The sequence below is a fragment of the Helianthus annuus genome, chromosome 8 (genome assembly GCF_002127325.2).
Source record: "Helianthus annuus cultivar XRQ/B chromosome 8, HanXRQr2.0-SUNRISE, whole genome shotgun sequence".
Taxonomy (NCBI): Eukaryota; Viridiplantae; Streptophyta; class Magnoliopsida; order Asterales; family Asteraceae; genus Helianthus; species Helianthus annuus.
This window is the reverse complement of record NC_035440.2, coordinates 43,491,848-43,508,728: the sequence shown is the minus strand read 5'-3', so window position 1 is coordinate 43,508,728 and position 16,881 is coordinate 43,491,848. Positions and strand designations below refer to the sequence as shown.

Genomic DNA, 16,881 nt, shown 5'->3' with positions numbered 1-16,881 from the left:
CTCATTAATGGTCTATAAAATAACACCTACGTATAATATATATGTATATTTAGAAAAGGCTATGGATACAAATGAATTCAAAAATGGCTCCACTCACATTAGAAATATTAAGTTTGCTTAATTAATAAAAACACCAACACCTATACGTGTATGTTTAAGGCAATCCAAATTTAGTGAAAACCATATGGTTTAGTTTACATGGAGGATACAAATTAACCAAAGCACCAAAACCTTTTTCATTTGTCTATTGTCTTTGTTTTTTTTTTTTTAATTTAATTCGTATAACCTATTGAGTATGAATTGGCCAAAATAGCATGAATATGTTTGTCAATTTTACCATATAGATAGGGACAAAAAATCGTCTTTCACAAAAGGTTTCAAGTCAAAACTATTCATTAATTATTATTAAAATATTTTAAAATGTCGAGCCATATGTTAGTCTCTCTATTTTTTTTATTAATTAACCCAATATATTAACATGGTAGTAGTTCAAGGTGTTCACTATACTAAATAAAAGACAATAGTCATCGCCTTTGATGACTACGGTCGTCAGGAAAATCCTACTTGTCGAACCATTTATTTAAACTATAGACATACCGATACGCGTAAGAACGGATGATTTACCTTAAGTAATCAGAAGGAATAGAGCGAACCGGGAAACGAGTCACGACAACCATGATAAACCGTTAAGATGGTGACAACGAATCTGGTTCGAGGGTAGGGACGGATAGCGGCAACAGAGCAAGAGCAACGGCAGAGCTACATGCGACAAAGTCATACGACCAGAAGGCCCAAAGTAGAGGTGGTGGTTTAAATCGAAGGTGTAGCAGGGCTGGGTAACGGTACGTGTAATGGGTCAACGTCTTAGAAGTCGATGCTTGCTCATGAAACCTTGTCATCGTTGTTCAATTGCAAAAAAACGAATTCAAGACCTAATCATGGAGGCCTTTCGGAATTTGACCGGTGATCAGCGAATGTATTAGAACAAAAGAGTTTTTAAGGTGGTGCTACTATTCTTGAGGGATTTTGTGTGGCTTGAAGAGGCCTTAATATAGTTGCCATGTTTAGAGATATTAGAAAAGGAAAACCATGTCAATTTGATCGAAGATTTGGAATAGAGTCAAAAAAACTTTTCGATGGATTTAAAAAAAAAAAAACTATATGGAATAAACAAGACAATCACATACCCATTAAAATTCTTTAATTCTAAAATTACACAAGTGACAAATTCGTTCAAGAAAGTCAAGACTTTTAATTCAAGTTTTTAATTATACCCCTAGCATATTATATAATATGCAAAATGAACCTTTTAGTTTAAATTAAAACTAGTAGACACTAAACGATTATAATTAAATTAACACATTAATATTATCTACTTATTAGTTTGTTAAATACAACATTGTTATTTAGTATTTGTTTGATCACTCTTTAAATTACACTAATCTCATATACACCGACATAATAAATTGGCATTTATTACTTTTGGATTTTCGAATTTTTGGTTATTACACTAGGGGTTAGATGTGTTAAATTGGAACTTGATAAGCACCAAATAGATTTTTTTTTTCAAGTCGCAACAAATGACATGCAACTCCTAATCACTACTAAATTACACCAAATTATCACCTTGCTTGTGATCGAACCCAAGAGCTTCTACCAAGTGAGCTAGCTCCACATTAGCAAGCACCAAATAGATGTGGCGGACTATTTATGGTCTGGGAATCGACGCCAAGGGGAGGAATGTGACGATTCAACACGTTGATCCAATATGTATAAATAGGTTCGGGTTTCGAAGTTGTAATCATACAATTCTCAAGTGTAACAGAAGTTCTGTTGATTTGATTTGTTATTCTACACATGTTTTTGGGCAAAAGATGTTCACATCTATGTATAATCACGTTCACTTTCATTAACTTGTGAGTTTTAGTCAATACAATGCACATTGGATGTATACCAATAATCCAAAACCATGACAACTTGTTGGAAGACAACAGACATTTGTTGCGGGTGGGAACATAGATCGCACATGCTCCTTTTTCACCATTAGATTATTCATAAAACTTGGGTTTAGACATATCATACATGAACAATAATGGTTCTAAACTCAAAACCCATCATCATGCAATAATTACATTAATCTTATTAATAATTGCTTGAATGTATTGTAAATTTTAACTTAACATGTGAAGTGAAGAAGGTTTTTTTCCCATCTAGTCAAGTATATTTTTAAGTCCAAAACCTAAAAACAATTATATAACTACTCTAGAGTAATTATTAGCGTAACTTATAATATTTTTTTTTTTAAATTCAACTAAATAACATGCTTGACTAGATGAAAAAATTCAAAAAAAAAAAGTTCTTCACTTCTCATGTTTAACACGTTAAGATGTATTTGTGTTTGGCCCAAATCCCTGATATATACTATTTAACTAACTAAACATAGTGCTTCATATATTCTTTATGAATAAGATTTTTTTTTTTTTTTTTTTTTTTTGACGTTTCAAATTAAGCAGGCTAGCTACTTAATATATATGGATATTTTATGTTATGCAAAGCATTAAAACTTTGTTAGGTAAATAGTTTTTTATTTTGAAAAACTTACATAAAATAAAATTTGTACAGTTGTACTAACAACACATAATATAGTTGTACTACCAAATAACAACATGATCCATGTAGTACTATCAATTTATTACATGTCTTTAAAACCCAAAAACCATCTCCAACTTAACACAACTTATAATCATCCTATTTCTACTGCAGAGAGTCTGCCTCCAATCTAAACCGTCAGGTTTTTCCACTCTATACTCTTTATCAATCTATATATGACAGTTTATTGTTTATGTGGGATAAATAAATTTGAAACAGTTTTTTAAACTATCTCTGGTAAATTATATATAGTTTACGGTTGTTTAAATTTACGGCGCAGGCTAGAAAATCTGCTTCTGGAGCCATGATCGATTTGAAGCCACCTCCTTATGCATTGGTACGATAAATATATATAACTCAAAACTATACTATAACTTAAATAATCTATATATATATATATATATATATATATATAGGGGAAAGATAAATCGAAAACCCATGTGAGTTGAGAAAACCCTATGTAACATTTTTATTTTTTTTTAAAAAAAAATAGGAAATGTAATATAAATGTACACGGACCTATTTATGAAAAAAAAAATGAAAAAAACGCTTACTATTTTTTAAAAAAAAAATGTTGAAAATTTATATGTTACATTTTTTTTGGACATACATATTATGTAACCTGAAATTTTGTAACATTTTAAAAAAAAAAAACTACTTGGTGTTTTTTTGTGTTTCTTTTTTTAAAATGTTCAAATATATGTATATTACATTTCCTATTTTTTTTAGAAATGTATCTTGAGTTTACATGGTTTTTTTACAAAGGTTTTCTGAGTTTTCTCAACTCAAGTGGGTTTTCGATTTATCCTTCCCCTATATATATATATATACTAGATTATTAGACCCGTGTACTACACGGGTTTAAGGATATAAATTTATAAATTATTTAAATTTATATTCTCTTCAAAAATTTACATAAGTGAATTTTTTACCATAGATAACGCAATAATTGGTCATGTGTAAAACCAATTCTTTGAGAAACACACCAACTTTACTTAGAGCATCCACAATAAGGCACTATTTAGATGTTTTTAGGGAGGGAGAAAGTGATGTGGAGGAGAGAGGGTGTGAAGTGGAGGAGAGAGGATGTGAAGATGTTTGTGAGGAAAAATGAGAAAAAATAGATGAGTGTGAGTTATGTGAGTGTAGTGAGGAGAGAGGAGAGAGGAGAGAGAGAGAGAAAATGTGTTTGTGAGAGGGGCAAGTGAGAGAAAGAATATGATTGGTTGGGCATGTGCCAACTAGGCACCCTAAAGAATGAAAAAAAATGCCCCTTATTGGAGATGCTCTTAGAAATTGTTCTATACTTTTATTTATCGTCATGACAAAACATAAAGCGAGAGAAAACTGTCTTTTTTTTTCAATTTAAATGGAATCCTTCTATTTCGCGGTATTAAACGAAATCTAGGGATAAACGTTCAAGTGCAAGTATTAGTTCCGGATAATATGAGTGTCTCAATAACCTGGTCACCCAGTGATAGAACCTGTAGTCGAGTTCCATTACATAAACCATTTTTTTGATCAATATTTTTGATAACGTCACTGGAACACTGAACTTTGGTAATTATCAATGGTTTGGCAAGCTTAAAAATATAACTCCATTTAGGACATCCGGTGAGTAAGACTTGCTTCAAAATTATTATGAAGATATTCTATCCTTAAACCCGTTTATTACACGAGTCTAATAACATTAAAAGTGTTTTCAAAGCACGAAAGTAAACCGGTTTTCAAATATCGGATTAACCCATTCTTTACCATTCTTATTATTATTATAATATAAAATTATAATTTATTTAATATATGTTTTAAACATATAGTAAAAAAAATCATTTTAAAGAATAAGAAGATGTTATCACATTGACATTATTTGAAATTGTTTATTATATAATTTATTTAATAGATGTTTTAAACATATAGTAAAAAAATCATTTTAAAGAATAAGAAGATGTTATCACATTGACATTATTTGAAATTGTTTATTATAAGTAGAGTTACTAATAATTAACTATATATATTAGATAAGTCAAAAGTAAATAATCATTATCCATTTGTTAGTATTAAGTTCTTAAGGATTTTTTTATTGTTTTGTATTAATTAATTATTAATTAATTAGTAATAATAGTAGTAGTAAATTGAATGAAAGAATGCCATGTGGCATTAAGTTGCTCTTGTTTTAGTATAAGAATGCCATGTGGCATTAATCATACTTTTTTATTAGTATTAGATATATATGGGAAGGTTCATTTGAGAAGAAAATTTAATTGAGAAGAAAAAGAACAAAGGGCAATTTTGTAAAACATTAAGTAGTTTTTCACTTATCTCATTTATTATCATTTTTTACTAATTAATTAGTCATAAAGATTATTATCTTCCACACTAACTTTTTTTGCCTACACACATCAAAAAGTTGTCCTACATATTTCGAAATTCATCCTACACGTTGAAATTTATCTTACACAACTCGTAATTTATTCTAAACAACTTCTAATTTATCCTACACTTTAAATTATTTTATTTTATTTTTTTGAAAAAATATATACTTTGAAGATAAGTTACAAAAAAATTTAATGTATTAGCTATTAAAGAGGAAGACTACAAATTAATGACCTATGTAGATTTACCAATGTAACCTTATAGTAACATTAAATACTTATATTAAATGAAGTAAAATAAAGCATTCTTATTGGTTGAAATTTGTTCTTTTTTCTTCTTACAAAAAATTTCTTCTCATTTGAACTCTCCACTATATATATATATATATATATATATAGGGTAGGGTTCCAGCGTGAACCTAATCCCATGCGTGAACTGCGTGAACTAATCTGGACCATTGATTTCCTTTTTAGTTGTTAAAGGTATGATTGTAATTATATAAAAAATTAGATTTAAATCATTATTTTAATAATTGAATTAAGTTACATCTTTCCTAATTTAAATTCATTATCCACATTATCTTTTATTTCATTTTTATTTTTTAGATTTCACCACCAGAATTCGGATTATGATTTTTAAGATTCACGTAACCTTCAGATTTCAACAGTATACACATGTGTACTTTGATATGAATTGAACAGTACACATGTGTACTCAGCATGGTACATATGTGTAATTAGCTACATAATAGATACATATAAACAAAACTTGTAAACTATTTTATATTAAGCAAATAACAATTTCCATAATGTTTGCCAAACCAAAAAAAACATACAATTACAAGTTCCAGTTTCGTGAAAAAAATAAACGCAACATAGTCGGAAAAATAAAAAAGACATAGTCTTTTACAACTATTCGTCGCGTTGTATGCTGAAACATCCTTATCGACCAAGCAAACAAACATACGTGAATCATCCTTATCGACCTCATACGTGAATCATCCTTATCGACCTTCCATCTCCACTTTCCTCGTTTACGACGTCTCCTATAATAACACAAAAAACTCAGCAATTAGTACTTTGCATAATTCACAAGTGTACATCAACAACTTTACATATTTAATACACAAAAAAATATGAGATATCACAAAACATACGCTATACACATATGTACATCGCATTAAAATCAGAGCAAAATCAGAATACACATGTGTACATCGCATTAAAAACAGAGAAAAATCAGAATACACATGTGTACAACGCGTTAAAAACAGAGCAAAATCAAAAAATTGAACAAAAAACTGGGACATCACAAAAACAGACGCTATACACATGTGTACATCGCATAAAAACATAACAAAATCAGAATACACATGTGTACATCGCATTACAAACAAAGCAAAATCAAAAAAAGTGAACTCCAACAAAACTAAACAACTTTCTGATATCATTTTCAAACTAATACAAATTAAACACATTCCTATCGATTCGAATGTCACCAAAACCCTAATTCCGTAAAACAAACTGAATCTAAAAGAAAAAAAGCAACGTATTACGCATCAGTTCAATACAGAAAACACTACAACGTGAATCGTAACAATAATATATACGATTACATCTAAACTAATTGGAATTAAAGAGTTCAAAATTGAATCATAAAGTGAGTGCTTACGAAGAAAGGAGATACTTAGGTCTGAAACTCGGAAGAAATACGGAGACCGAAACCTCACAGCGGAGTGTCTAGTGCAGATCGTCGACGACGAATGGTGGATGCAGTAGGGATGGATGGAGTCGGACGGTGCTGATCGGAGGTATGAATCAATCGTTGTTTCGTCGGACGGGATTTACGCAGATCGGAGGGATTTATACTGTTTCGCCGGACAGGATTTATGCTGTTTCGTCGGACAGGATTTATGCACTCATCTTGCCGCCGCCATGAATTTTCCGGCGATTTGCTTGATCTGACAGTGTTCCTCTTGTTTCCTTTGCCGTCGCCAATGAAGGTTAGAGAGAAAGAAGTTCTGTGATTTTGATTAAGAGGGAATAAAGAAAATTGATAAACTAAACTGTAGCTATTTATGGGATTTAGGCTATGGAATAATATGGAAACTATTCAGTTTCCGAATTTTAAAATTTTTTTAATCAAAATTAATTCCATATCATTAAATTACTAATTAATGTAATTACACTTTTACCCTTTTCTATTTAATAAAATGCTAAAATATAACCAAATAATTACAATCATGCCACTCATTTAAAATCTCAAGATCATAAAAATCAATGGTCCAGATCAGTTCACGCAGTTCACGCATGTGATTTTGTTCACGTTTGAACCTAATCCATATATATATATATATATATAGGTAGAGGATCCTGTACATTAATCCAGAAGTGTGAGAAATGCATTATAGCACTATATAACACCATATAACAATATGTAACACCATATAACATTATGTAACACTATATAACACTATATAACAAATATAACACTATAGTTTGTCTGATAGCATGTCTATGATAGATGTATAGTGTTATATATTGTTATATAGTGTCATATAGTGTTACATAGTGTTATATGGTGTTTATATGGTGTTACATAGTGTTATATGGTGTTATATAGTGTTATATATAGTGTTATAATACACTTCTCACACTTCTGAATTAATGTACACTATCCCTACCCTATACACATATATATATATATAGATATATATATATATTGCATTTTAGTCTTCATATATATAGGCATGTCCAAACTTGCTAATCATGATTCAAAAATAAGCACCACCGGTTAAGACTGCTAGAATTTAGCCGACACATAAAACCTTTGAGCTTTTAGCTGCCAACTAGGATTTAGCCTCCGCTTTAACCCCGACTAGAATTTAGCCTCCATTTTATCCGTGAGCTAGAATTTAGCCGCCTGCTTTTTATTTACCGGTTAGGATTTAGCCCCCGCTTTTTATCCGCCAACTAGGATTTTAGCTCACGCATTTTATCCTCCATCTAAATTTAACTCACGCTTTACACGTGTATTATTTTGATTGCTTTTTTTACTACTTTTCAAGGTTCTTGTGCTGGCTAATTTCTAATCGTCTCAGCCGGCAATGCTTATTTGTCGAATATTGATTGGTTGGTTTAGACATGTCTATTTTTATGAAGGCTAAACGCAGTGTTTATTTTGTTAATTTTGTCAGTCAAAAATGTCCATATTGTTAAGTTTTCCATAATTTAATTACTAGGATGCTCTTGAACCACACATGAGCAAAGAGACATTGGAATATCATTGGGGAAAACACCACAGAGGTTATGTCAACAATCTAAACAAGCAGATTGAGGGAACTGAACTACATGAAAAGTCATTAGAAAGCATAATATTAGCTTCATATAATAAAGGCGATATTCTTCCCGCCTTCAACAATGCTGCACAGGTTTGGAACCATGAATTCTTCTGGGAATCTATGAAACCTGGTGGTGGTGGAAAGCCTTCCGGAGAACTTTTAGAATTAATAATCCGAGATTTCGGTTCGTTTGAAGCGCTAATTCAAGAGTTTAAGTTAGGTGCCGCTACTCACTTTGGTTCTGGATGGACTTGGCTTGTATGTAAGTGTTGTGTTTGTTCCACCAAGATCCATGACCAAACAATTTGAAACAACATTGATCCATTAATTTTTAAAAGTCTTTGTTTATGTGTAGATGACATAGAGCACAAGAAGCTTGCTGTGTTGAAGACCTCAAATGCAATTAATCCTCTGGTGTTGGATTACTATGTGAGTAAACAATAATATTATTTTCTTTTTGTTATATTGGTATTAAATTAATCATTAATTCTTGTATTAACCTTTGTATTATATCTCTTGCATATGTTTGTCATATTGGGGAGGGTTTATTTTAGAACCGCTTTTATTGCGAGAACCACGAGAACCAATGTGAACACAACAAAATAAAAAGGGAAAATTACCAAAATGTTGGTTGACTAAGAGGGTTTTCAATTTTGTCACTCTCCTGCGTCATTGGAAGGACCACTGAGCATGGGATGAGTCGGCATATCATGTTGAAGAGTCCATGTATCACGCTTCTTCAGAAGAGTCCACCGACGCTTCGGAAGAGTCACCGACGCTTCGGAAGAGTCCACCGACGCTTCGGAAGAGTCACCGACTCTTCCCATAAATATGTGGGACACGTGTCAGCTTCTAGGGACATGGACGCATCAACATAACATGCGGACTCTTCCGAAGCTTAGTGGTCCTTCCAAGGACGCAGGAGAGTGACAAAATTGAAAACCCTTTTGGTCAACCAACAGTTTCGTAATTTTCCCAAATAAAAACCCACTCACAACCACCCAAAACCTAAACACCCCCCCCCCCTGGCGGCTAAAAAAAAAAAAAACTATACCTCACCCAAAAACTTATACGAGTTGTGAGAATTTAAAGAACTCGGTCTTACGAAAGGTTTTTTCAAAAGTAGTGATAAGGTGGCAATGTTTTTCACTTTTAAGTGTTAAAAAATGGGTGTTTTTCTTATATGCGCTAGCTAGGCATGCTTTTTAAAGTTTTTAGGTTTTGTTATTCTGGATGACTTAATTGGGCTACTTGCTTGGCGTAACATAAGCTATTGAGTAGTGTATATATATATGATATATTTATAATTATAATCTAACAATTGGTTTCTTTTTCTTGGACTTGCCAGCCGCTCCTCACCTTAGATGTTTGGGAGGTAGTTATATCTCTTCGCTTACATTTTCCACAATAAATAAACAATGTCCATGATATATTCACTAACTTCAATTTGAAACTGAATTGTGATTGCAGCATGCATACTACCTGGATTTTAAGGCAAGAACTTGCTACTTTCTTCCAGATCGATGCACATATTTATCGGGGTGTTTGGATATTTGCGCTATAAAACTGATTAATCGGTTACATATCTGCAAGACAAAAATTATTATTTAAGAAATATTAACATCATTAATTTATCCACATTTTCATTGAAATAATACTTCCAACATAATTAATATGTAAGAATTATCTAAGCTAAAAATCATTTTCAATTCAATCTCTAAAAAAATACTTAGGTTTATTAGAAGAAGTCTTGAGTTTGAATACTTCAACAACAGATAAAAAAAATCCATTTTAGTCATTTTATCTATTACTTCACTTAAGAAAAACTAGAACTATCACAGCTTCAAAAGGTTTGAAGCACATCAAATCGGTATCATATCATATTATTTACTATTTAGCATCAATAATGAGTTTCAAAATGCATGTCCAAACACCCTCATTCACCATATGTATAAACAAAGTGACCCTTTAGCCTATCTAATGCTTGATTAGTGTCACAATAATGGTATTAAAATTAAAAGTCTATTGCAGAACCTCAGGCCCGATTATATAGCTACTTTCCTCGATAAGCTTGTATCATGGGATGCGGCAAGTTCCAGACTCGATGCAGCCAAGGTTAGCATTGAGGGAAAGAAAGATGGAGGCAATTGATGTAATGCGTAAACACGCCACAATAAAACCTATCACTACACCCTTTGGTCGCCACAATAAAACCTACACTACACCCTTTGGTCTTCTTCGCATTCCCTCATTATGGTTAAGTATTTATGATGTGTCTTCTTGGTTTGGTTTGCTTGTTTGATCTTCTAGCATTCGTATTGAGTTGGGTTGGTCCGAAAATAACACATGGACATTCAAAGTATTATTTCTTGTACTTTTATATTTGGTGTGAGATCTCCCTGGTTTGAATCGAACAATAAACATAAATCTTAGAAGGTAAATCTCATGAATAACAAACAAAATACAGAAATATATCATTGTAGATTTAGCATCAACCCCCATGGATTATCCATGGGGTATTACATCAAAGATCCATTAAGAAGATACTATCAGATACACACCTCCAAATGATGGTCGCTATATATATAGTACAAGACTCTAAAACCCTAGAGACAAATGGTAAACTATTGATGATAAATAATGAAACAATATTTTCACTCTCTTTAGTTGTAGTTAGTCTTGTTGAGTCTTCAATTCTACATGGTCTTGATATCAGTGGCACACTGTGGTGGAATTGTAATATTGATGCTCCCCCCCCCCCCCCCCCCCAGCAATATCATTATATTTCTATAACAAATACGAATTGTTTTCATCTTTCCAACGCTTAATTTGCCGGTTTTGGTCAAAAGAATGTTAAGCCGTAAAAGGCAAAACTATGGAAGCCTCTCCTCAAAAACATCATTGCTCGTCGCCAAATAAAAAGAAACCCGAGAAGAAGATAGGGGCAGCGTACCACCACCATCACCAACAAAACAAACAGAAACCAAATACGAAAGACGAACGTCAACAACAACAACAATGTCGTAGAACTTACCAGAAGGGTGGTAATAAACAAACATAGAGAAGAGAGACTAGGCGGTGACAATGAAGGGTTTCAAAAACCCAAAAGCCTTAAATAATCCCAACAAAGCAAAGGGACACGCGTCCCAGATTTATCCCCACAAACACCCCACAAAAATGTACAACAATTAAAACACATAACACAACAATAAATTGCAAAATAAACAAAAAAAGAAAGGGTACAACGACCCAATGTACAAACAACTTGCAAATTAATAATATGGTAATAATAGTAAATAACAATGAAAACAAAGATAATAATTATATACGTATATATGGGGATGATCATTTGATAAGAAACTTAGGGATTAGCTTTTAGGGTTTAACTTTAGCATTTAGTTTTTAGCTTTTAGTCGTTAACCTTTAAGGTTTAGCTTTTAGAGTTTTGCTTTTAGGGTTTAAGGTTTAGATGGTATAGTTTTTTTTGGGTGTTTGGGGTTTATTTCTTAGGTTTAGATTTCAGGATTAAGTAATGGTTTGATAAAGTTTTCTTGAGATGATTTTGGAAAGATTATTTTTGGAAACCCACTTGAGGTGAGAACCCGTGAAAATCCTATGTAAGAAGCCGTTTTCTATATAAAAAATAGGGCATGCAATATTTATATTTTTAAATATTTTGAACCAAAAAATACCAAAAAACAACGCCGAAGGATTTTTTATAAAATAGATTTCCTACATAACATGTGTGTTACACTAAACAACAACCTTGTTACACATATAACATTAATCGACCTTAAAGAAACTAGAAATTACTCTTTCGCACTTGGGAAACATCAGACCATCAACCCACCTTAAGGGGAGGGGGTGGTCACTAGTGATACATTTCTATCACTCACAAGAACCAATCAACTCGTGTCATGTCATTACCCAATATTCTATCACTAGTGATAGAAATGTAGTGGGGATGGTCACGAGTGATAGAATTCTATCACTCCCAAATTTTTATAATTTTTATTTTAAAATTAAGCTGCCATACACTCTTCGTCACGAACACCCATACACTCTTCGTCAACATTTTCTTCCATATTCATGAATATGTACACGTGTTGTAGTGAGAATGCCCCTTACATGCAGAGCCTTATCCTTTTCAACGCGTGATAATTCTAACGCGTTGATTAAATAACGCGTTATATATACGGCGGCGGCGGTGTGCGTGAGTATATAACGCGTGACGGGGGATCCATCACGGACCGCCCCGCCTCCCCTTATCCAACCATATTTAGCTTTCTGATTATGAAATACAAAGTCATAATTGAAGATAATGAAGAAAACTTATCCAATAAACAGAAGATGGATAATGAATTAAACTTACACAACAAATAAACCATTGACTCGGGTTTGCATCAGTTTAAGAGGTGTGAATGCAAGTCGCAGCACCACGAGAGCATGCTACATTCGATTTAGTATACCGTTAGACATTGTTATTTGGGGATATCCGATTAGGGCATGGATTGATTTAGGGAATTGAAGTGGGACAACCCCGAAAGTGGGTGATATAAGGAAAAAGAAGACATAACTTAACGTTTAGTTCCTGAGGTTATTTTGGACATTCAACCACATTCCAACAATTAGCAAACAATGGGTAACGTCAAGAACTCAGAATGCTTAAAATGCAATCGCAGGGGCTTTAGGAGGTCAGTTTTTTTTTAACTTTATGGATTCAACATGTATTGTCAGGGTGAGCGGAGTGGTACGGTAAACACCATCGGTAAGCGGTTTACCGATCAGTAACACCGCCGCCGATGGTGTTTACCGATCGGTGAAAGGGGGTGAGCGGTGAAGCTTTACCGATGAGGGGAAGGGCTGTTTGTCAGCTTTTGCCTCCTATGATTGGGTGAAGCTTTACTTATGTTTTTTTTTAAATAATAGTTTACCTAATCCAAGATAGGTAAACCACCGCCAACGTTTTTGAGCATTAGGTAAACAAAATAGGTAAATTGACGTGGCACTGTCTGATTGGGTGAATGGGGAGTTTACCTATTCCAAATAGGTAACCACTCCCTTCACCCTCATGTGAACCACTCAAATTACATTTAACTCTAAGGATTAGGATCAAATACAAAAGACAACATAAATAAGAAGGGTAAAAATGATTCCAGTCCATTGATCTTAGATTTAGAGGGTTGAGATTAGTTTTAGGGTAAAGAAAATAATGGAAGGGCATAAAGGAAATCGAACATTTTTTGACTTTCTCTCTCCACATGCAAGACGCATGTCAATCCCCCCCCCCCTCACCAATCAATTTAAAACGTCTATAATTTTGCCATACGACATTTGTTTTTAAATAAAAATCCACCACATAATAACGAGTTTTTTTATCTTTAATATGAGTATGATATTGTTATATAAAAATAAAATAAAAAATTTCATTTTTACTAGGTTTTCATTGTATTGTGTTAAATGTTCATGTTAATGTGTCTTCCAACTAGGTTTTGGTCCTTACATTTTTTACTAAGGTTTTTATACATTGTGTTATTATCAAAACTCATAACACAATGTTAATTTGGGTTATGTCCATCGCGTTTTTATCAAACATATAACACATGTTCTAACACAATGTATGACACAATGAAGATGTTGTTATATTAGGGTTTTCCAAACATTGTGTTATAGGTTCTAGTCATTGTGTTTATTATGATATCGATTGTGTTTTAAACTGTTGTCTATTGTGTCTTTGTTTTGTTGCCCATTGTGTTTTAATTTGTTATTAATTGTGTTTTAGTTTGTTGTCCATTGTATTTTAGTCTGTTTTCCATTGTGTTTTTCATCTGTTGTCATCAGATGTGTTTTTAGTCTACTTTCTATTGCGTTTTTAGTTTGATACTCCTTGTGTTTTACGTTATGTCCATTGTGTTTAGTCTGTTGTCCATTGTTGTCATCGATTGTGTTTTTGTTCTACTTTCCATTGTGCTTTTAGTTTAATACTCAATATGTTTTACATTATGTCCATTATGTAATACGCAACTGGGTTTTCTCATTCTGTTTTACGTACGTCCATTATATAATATGAAACTGTGTTTTCAATTTTTTTTAAGTATAACAATAAGGTACTCATATTAAAGATAAAAAAATGCTCGATTGTATGGTATAATTTTTTTTTAAATGACATATAAAAAAGTTACGAACATTTAAAAAATAAAAGAAAATAGTATTTGATTTAAATGTGCATAATGTTTTTATTATCTTTTAGAACCATTTGAATCTTTACCTTTTTTATTTTTAAACGAGTAGACAGCCAAAATGGTCCCTGAGATTTGGCCACTTTTGTCACTTTAATCCAAAACTTAAACTTTTTGAATACGGGTCCCTGTGGTTTCAATTTTGTTGTCATCTTCATCAAAAATCAAAATCTTGTCAGATTTTTCAGTTAACATCTAATTTTTTTGTCTTTTTTTCTCTCTTTTAATAAAGGGCAAAATAGTCTTTTTAACATTTTATTATAACACATTAAAAAAATTGATCATTTTGCCCCTTCATTAAAATGGAGGGAAAAGACAAAAAAAAAAGTTAGATGTTAACTGAAAATCTGACTAGATTTTGCTTTTAGATGAAAATAACAATAAAATTGAAATCACATGAACCCATATTCAAAAGATTTAAGTTTTGAATAGAGTAAATTGCCATTTTAGTCCCTGAGTTTTGTCTAAATTTGCCATTTTAGTCCAAATAGTTTTTTTTTTTTCCTCTGGGTCCCTGACTTTTCCCTTTTGTTGCCATTTTGATCACATACACTAACTCCATCCAAAAACTCCATCTTTAACCAGGGGTAATTTGGGGATTTTCATTTTAAATGTTTTCAATTGCCATTTTGATCCAATTCCAAAAAAACAATAAAAATTCCAAAAAAATCCAAAAAATTCAAAAAAATAATAAAAATTCTAAAAAATCATAAAAATTCTAAAAATTTCTAAAAAAATACAAAAAATCCGTTTCGGCGCGAACCGTTTCGAACCCGAACCGTTTCGAGCTGAACCGTGTCGAGCCGTACCGTTTCGACCCGAACCGTTTCGAGCTGAACCGTTTCGACCCGTACCGTTTCGAGCTGAACCGTTTCGACCCGTACCGTTTCGACGCGAACCGTTTCGAGCTGAACCGTTTCGAGCTGAACCCCGTTTCGAACGGAACCGTTTCTAGCTGAACCGTTTCGAACCGAACCATTTCGAGCTGAACCGTTTCGACCCGTACCGTTTCGAGCCGAACCGTTTCGAGCCGTACCGTTTCGAACCGAACCATTTCGAACCGAACCGTTTTGAACCGAACCGTTTCGACCCGAACCGTTCCGAGCTGAACCGTTTCGACCCGTACCGTTTCAAGCTGAACCGTTTCGACGCGAACCGTTTCGAGCTGTACCGTTTCGACCCGTACCGTTTCGAACCGACCCGTTTCGAGCCGTACCGGTTCGAACCGAAAAAATCAGCTCGAAACAGGTCGGTTCGAAACGGTACGGGTCGAAACGGTACAGCTCGGAACGGTTCGGTTCGAAACGGTTCGGTTCGAAATGGTACAGCTCGAAACGGTTCGGTTCGAAACGGTACGGGTCGAAACGGTTCGGTTCGAAACGGTACGGGTCGAAACGGTTTGGTTCGAAACGGTACGGGTCGAAACGGTTCGGTTCGAAACGGTTCAGCTAGAAACGGTTCCGTTCGAAATGGTTCAGCTCGAAACGGTTCAGCTCGAAACGGTTCGCGTCGAATCGGTACGGGTCGAAACGGTTCAGCTCGAAACGGTACGGGTCGAAACGGTTCAGCTCGAAACGGTTCGGGTCGAAACGGTACGGGTCGAAACGGTTTGGGTCGAAACGGTACGGGTCGAAACGGTTCGGGTTCGAAACGGTTCAGCTCGAAACGGTTTGGGTTCGAAACGGTTCGCGCCGAAACGGATTTTTTGTATTTTTTTAGAATTTTTATGATTTTTTAGAATTTTTATTATTTTTTAGAATTTTTTGGAATTTTTTTGATTTTTTGGAATTAGATCAAAATGGCAATTGAAAACATTTAAAATGAAAATCCCCAAAATACCCCTGGTTAAAGATGGAGTTTTTGGATGGAGTTAGTGTTTGTGATCAAAATGGCAACAAAAGGGAAAAGTCAGGGACCCAGAGGCAAAAAAAAAACTATTTGGACTTAAATGACAAATTTGGACAAAACTCAGGGACTAAAATGGCAATTTACTCTTTTGAATAAAAGTAACAAAACTAACCAAATCTCCTGATTACTCTTTTCAAACCCATGGTGTTCAAACTAAAAAAAAAATTAAAAAATAAAAGATGTATTGTGTAACAACTAGCCTATTAACATTATAGATATAAGCAATAGAGATTGGAGAAAATGGATATCTTATTGATGTCTAAAAGGGATTACATATGCCTCTATTTATAGGCTTACAAGATGGGAGTTAAGTATATGGAGAGATGGGAGTTAAGTATATGGAGAGTCATAACACAAGTGGATAGTCACACA

The 16,881-nt window shown here is 33.3% G+C and overlaps 1 protein-coding gene across 2 annotated transcripts; it reads left to right on the top strand.

Annotated features, from left to right (window-relative positions):
• Positions 1-2,698: 2,698 nt before the first annotated feature.
• On the top strand, positions 2,699-10,742 carry LOC110872804 (superoxide dismutase [Fe], chloroplastic). 2 transcript variants are annotated; one of them, XM_022121679.2, is made up of 7 exons: positions 2,699-2,791; positions 2,930-2,986; positions 8,264-8,624; positions 8,718-8,791; positions 9,711-9,737; positions 9,833-9,856; positions 10,394-10,742. In XM_022121679.2, exons 2-7 carry the CDS (start codon positions 2,954-2,956, stop codon positions 10,511-10,513), a joined length of 639 nt encoding a protein of 212 aa, XP_021977371.1. In that variant the 5' UTR covers positions 2,699-2,791; positions 2,930-2,953; the 3' UTR covers positions 10,514-10,742. The 2 variants fall into 2 exon arrangements, with proteins under 2 accessions (XP_021977371.1, XP_021977372.1); XM_022121680.2 differs by having other exon boundaries at positions 2,710-2,786.
• The last annotated feature ends 6,139 nt before the right edge of the window (positions 10,743-16,881 follow it).

Excerpts from the sequence above, each read along its gene's own strand:
- LOC110872804 (XM_022121679.2), top strand. The coding sequence starts at position 2,954 with ATGATCGATTTGAAGCCACCTCCTTATGCATTG. Across the intron at positions 2,987-8,263 it reads AGCCACCTCCTTATGCATTG|GATGCTCTTGAACCACACAT; the intron begins GTACGATAAATA and ends TTTAATTACTAG. Across the intron at positions 8,792-9,710 it reads CTCTGGTGTTGGATTACTAT|CCGCTCCTCACCTTAGATGT; the intron begins GTGAGTAAACAA and ends TGGACTTGCCAG.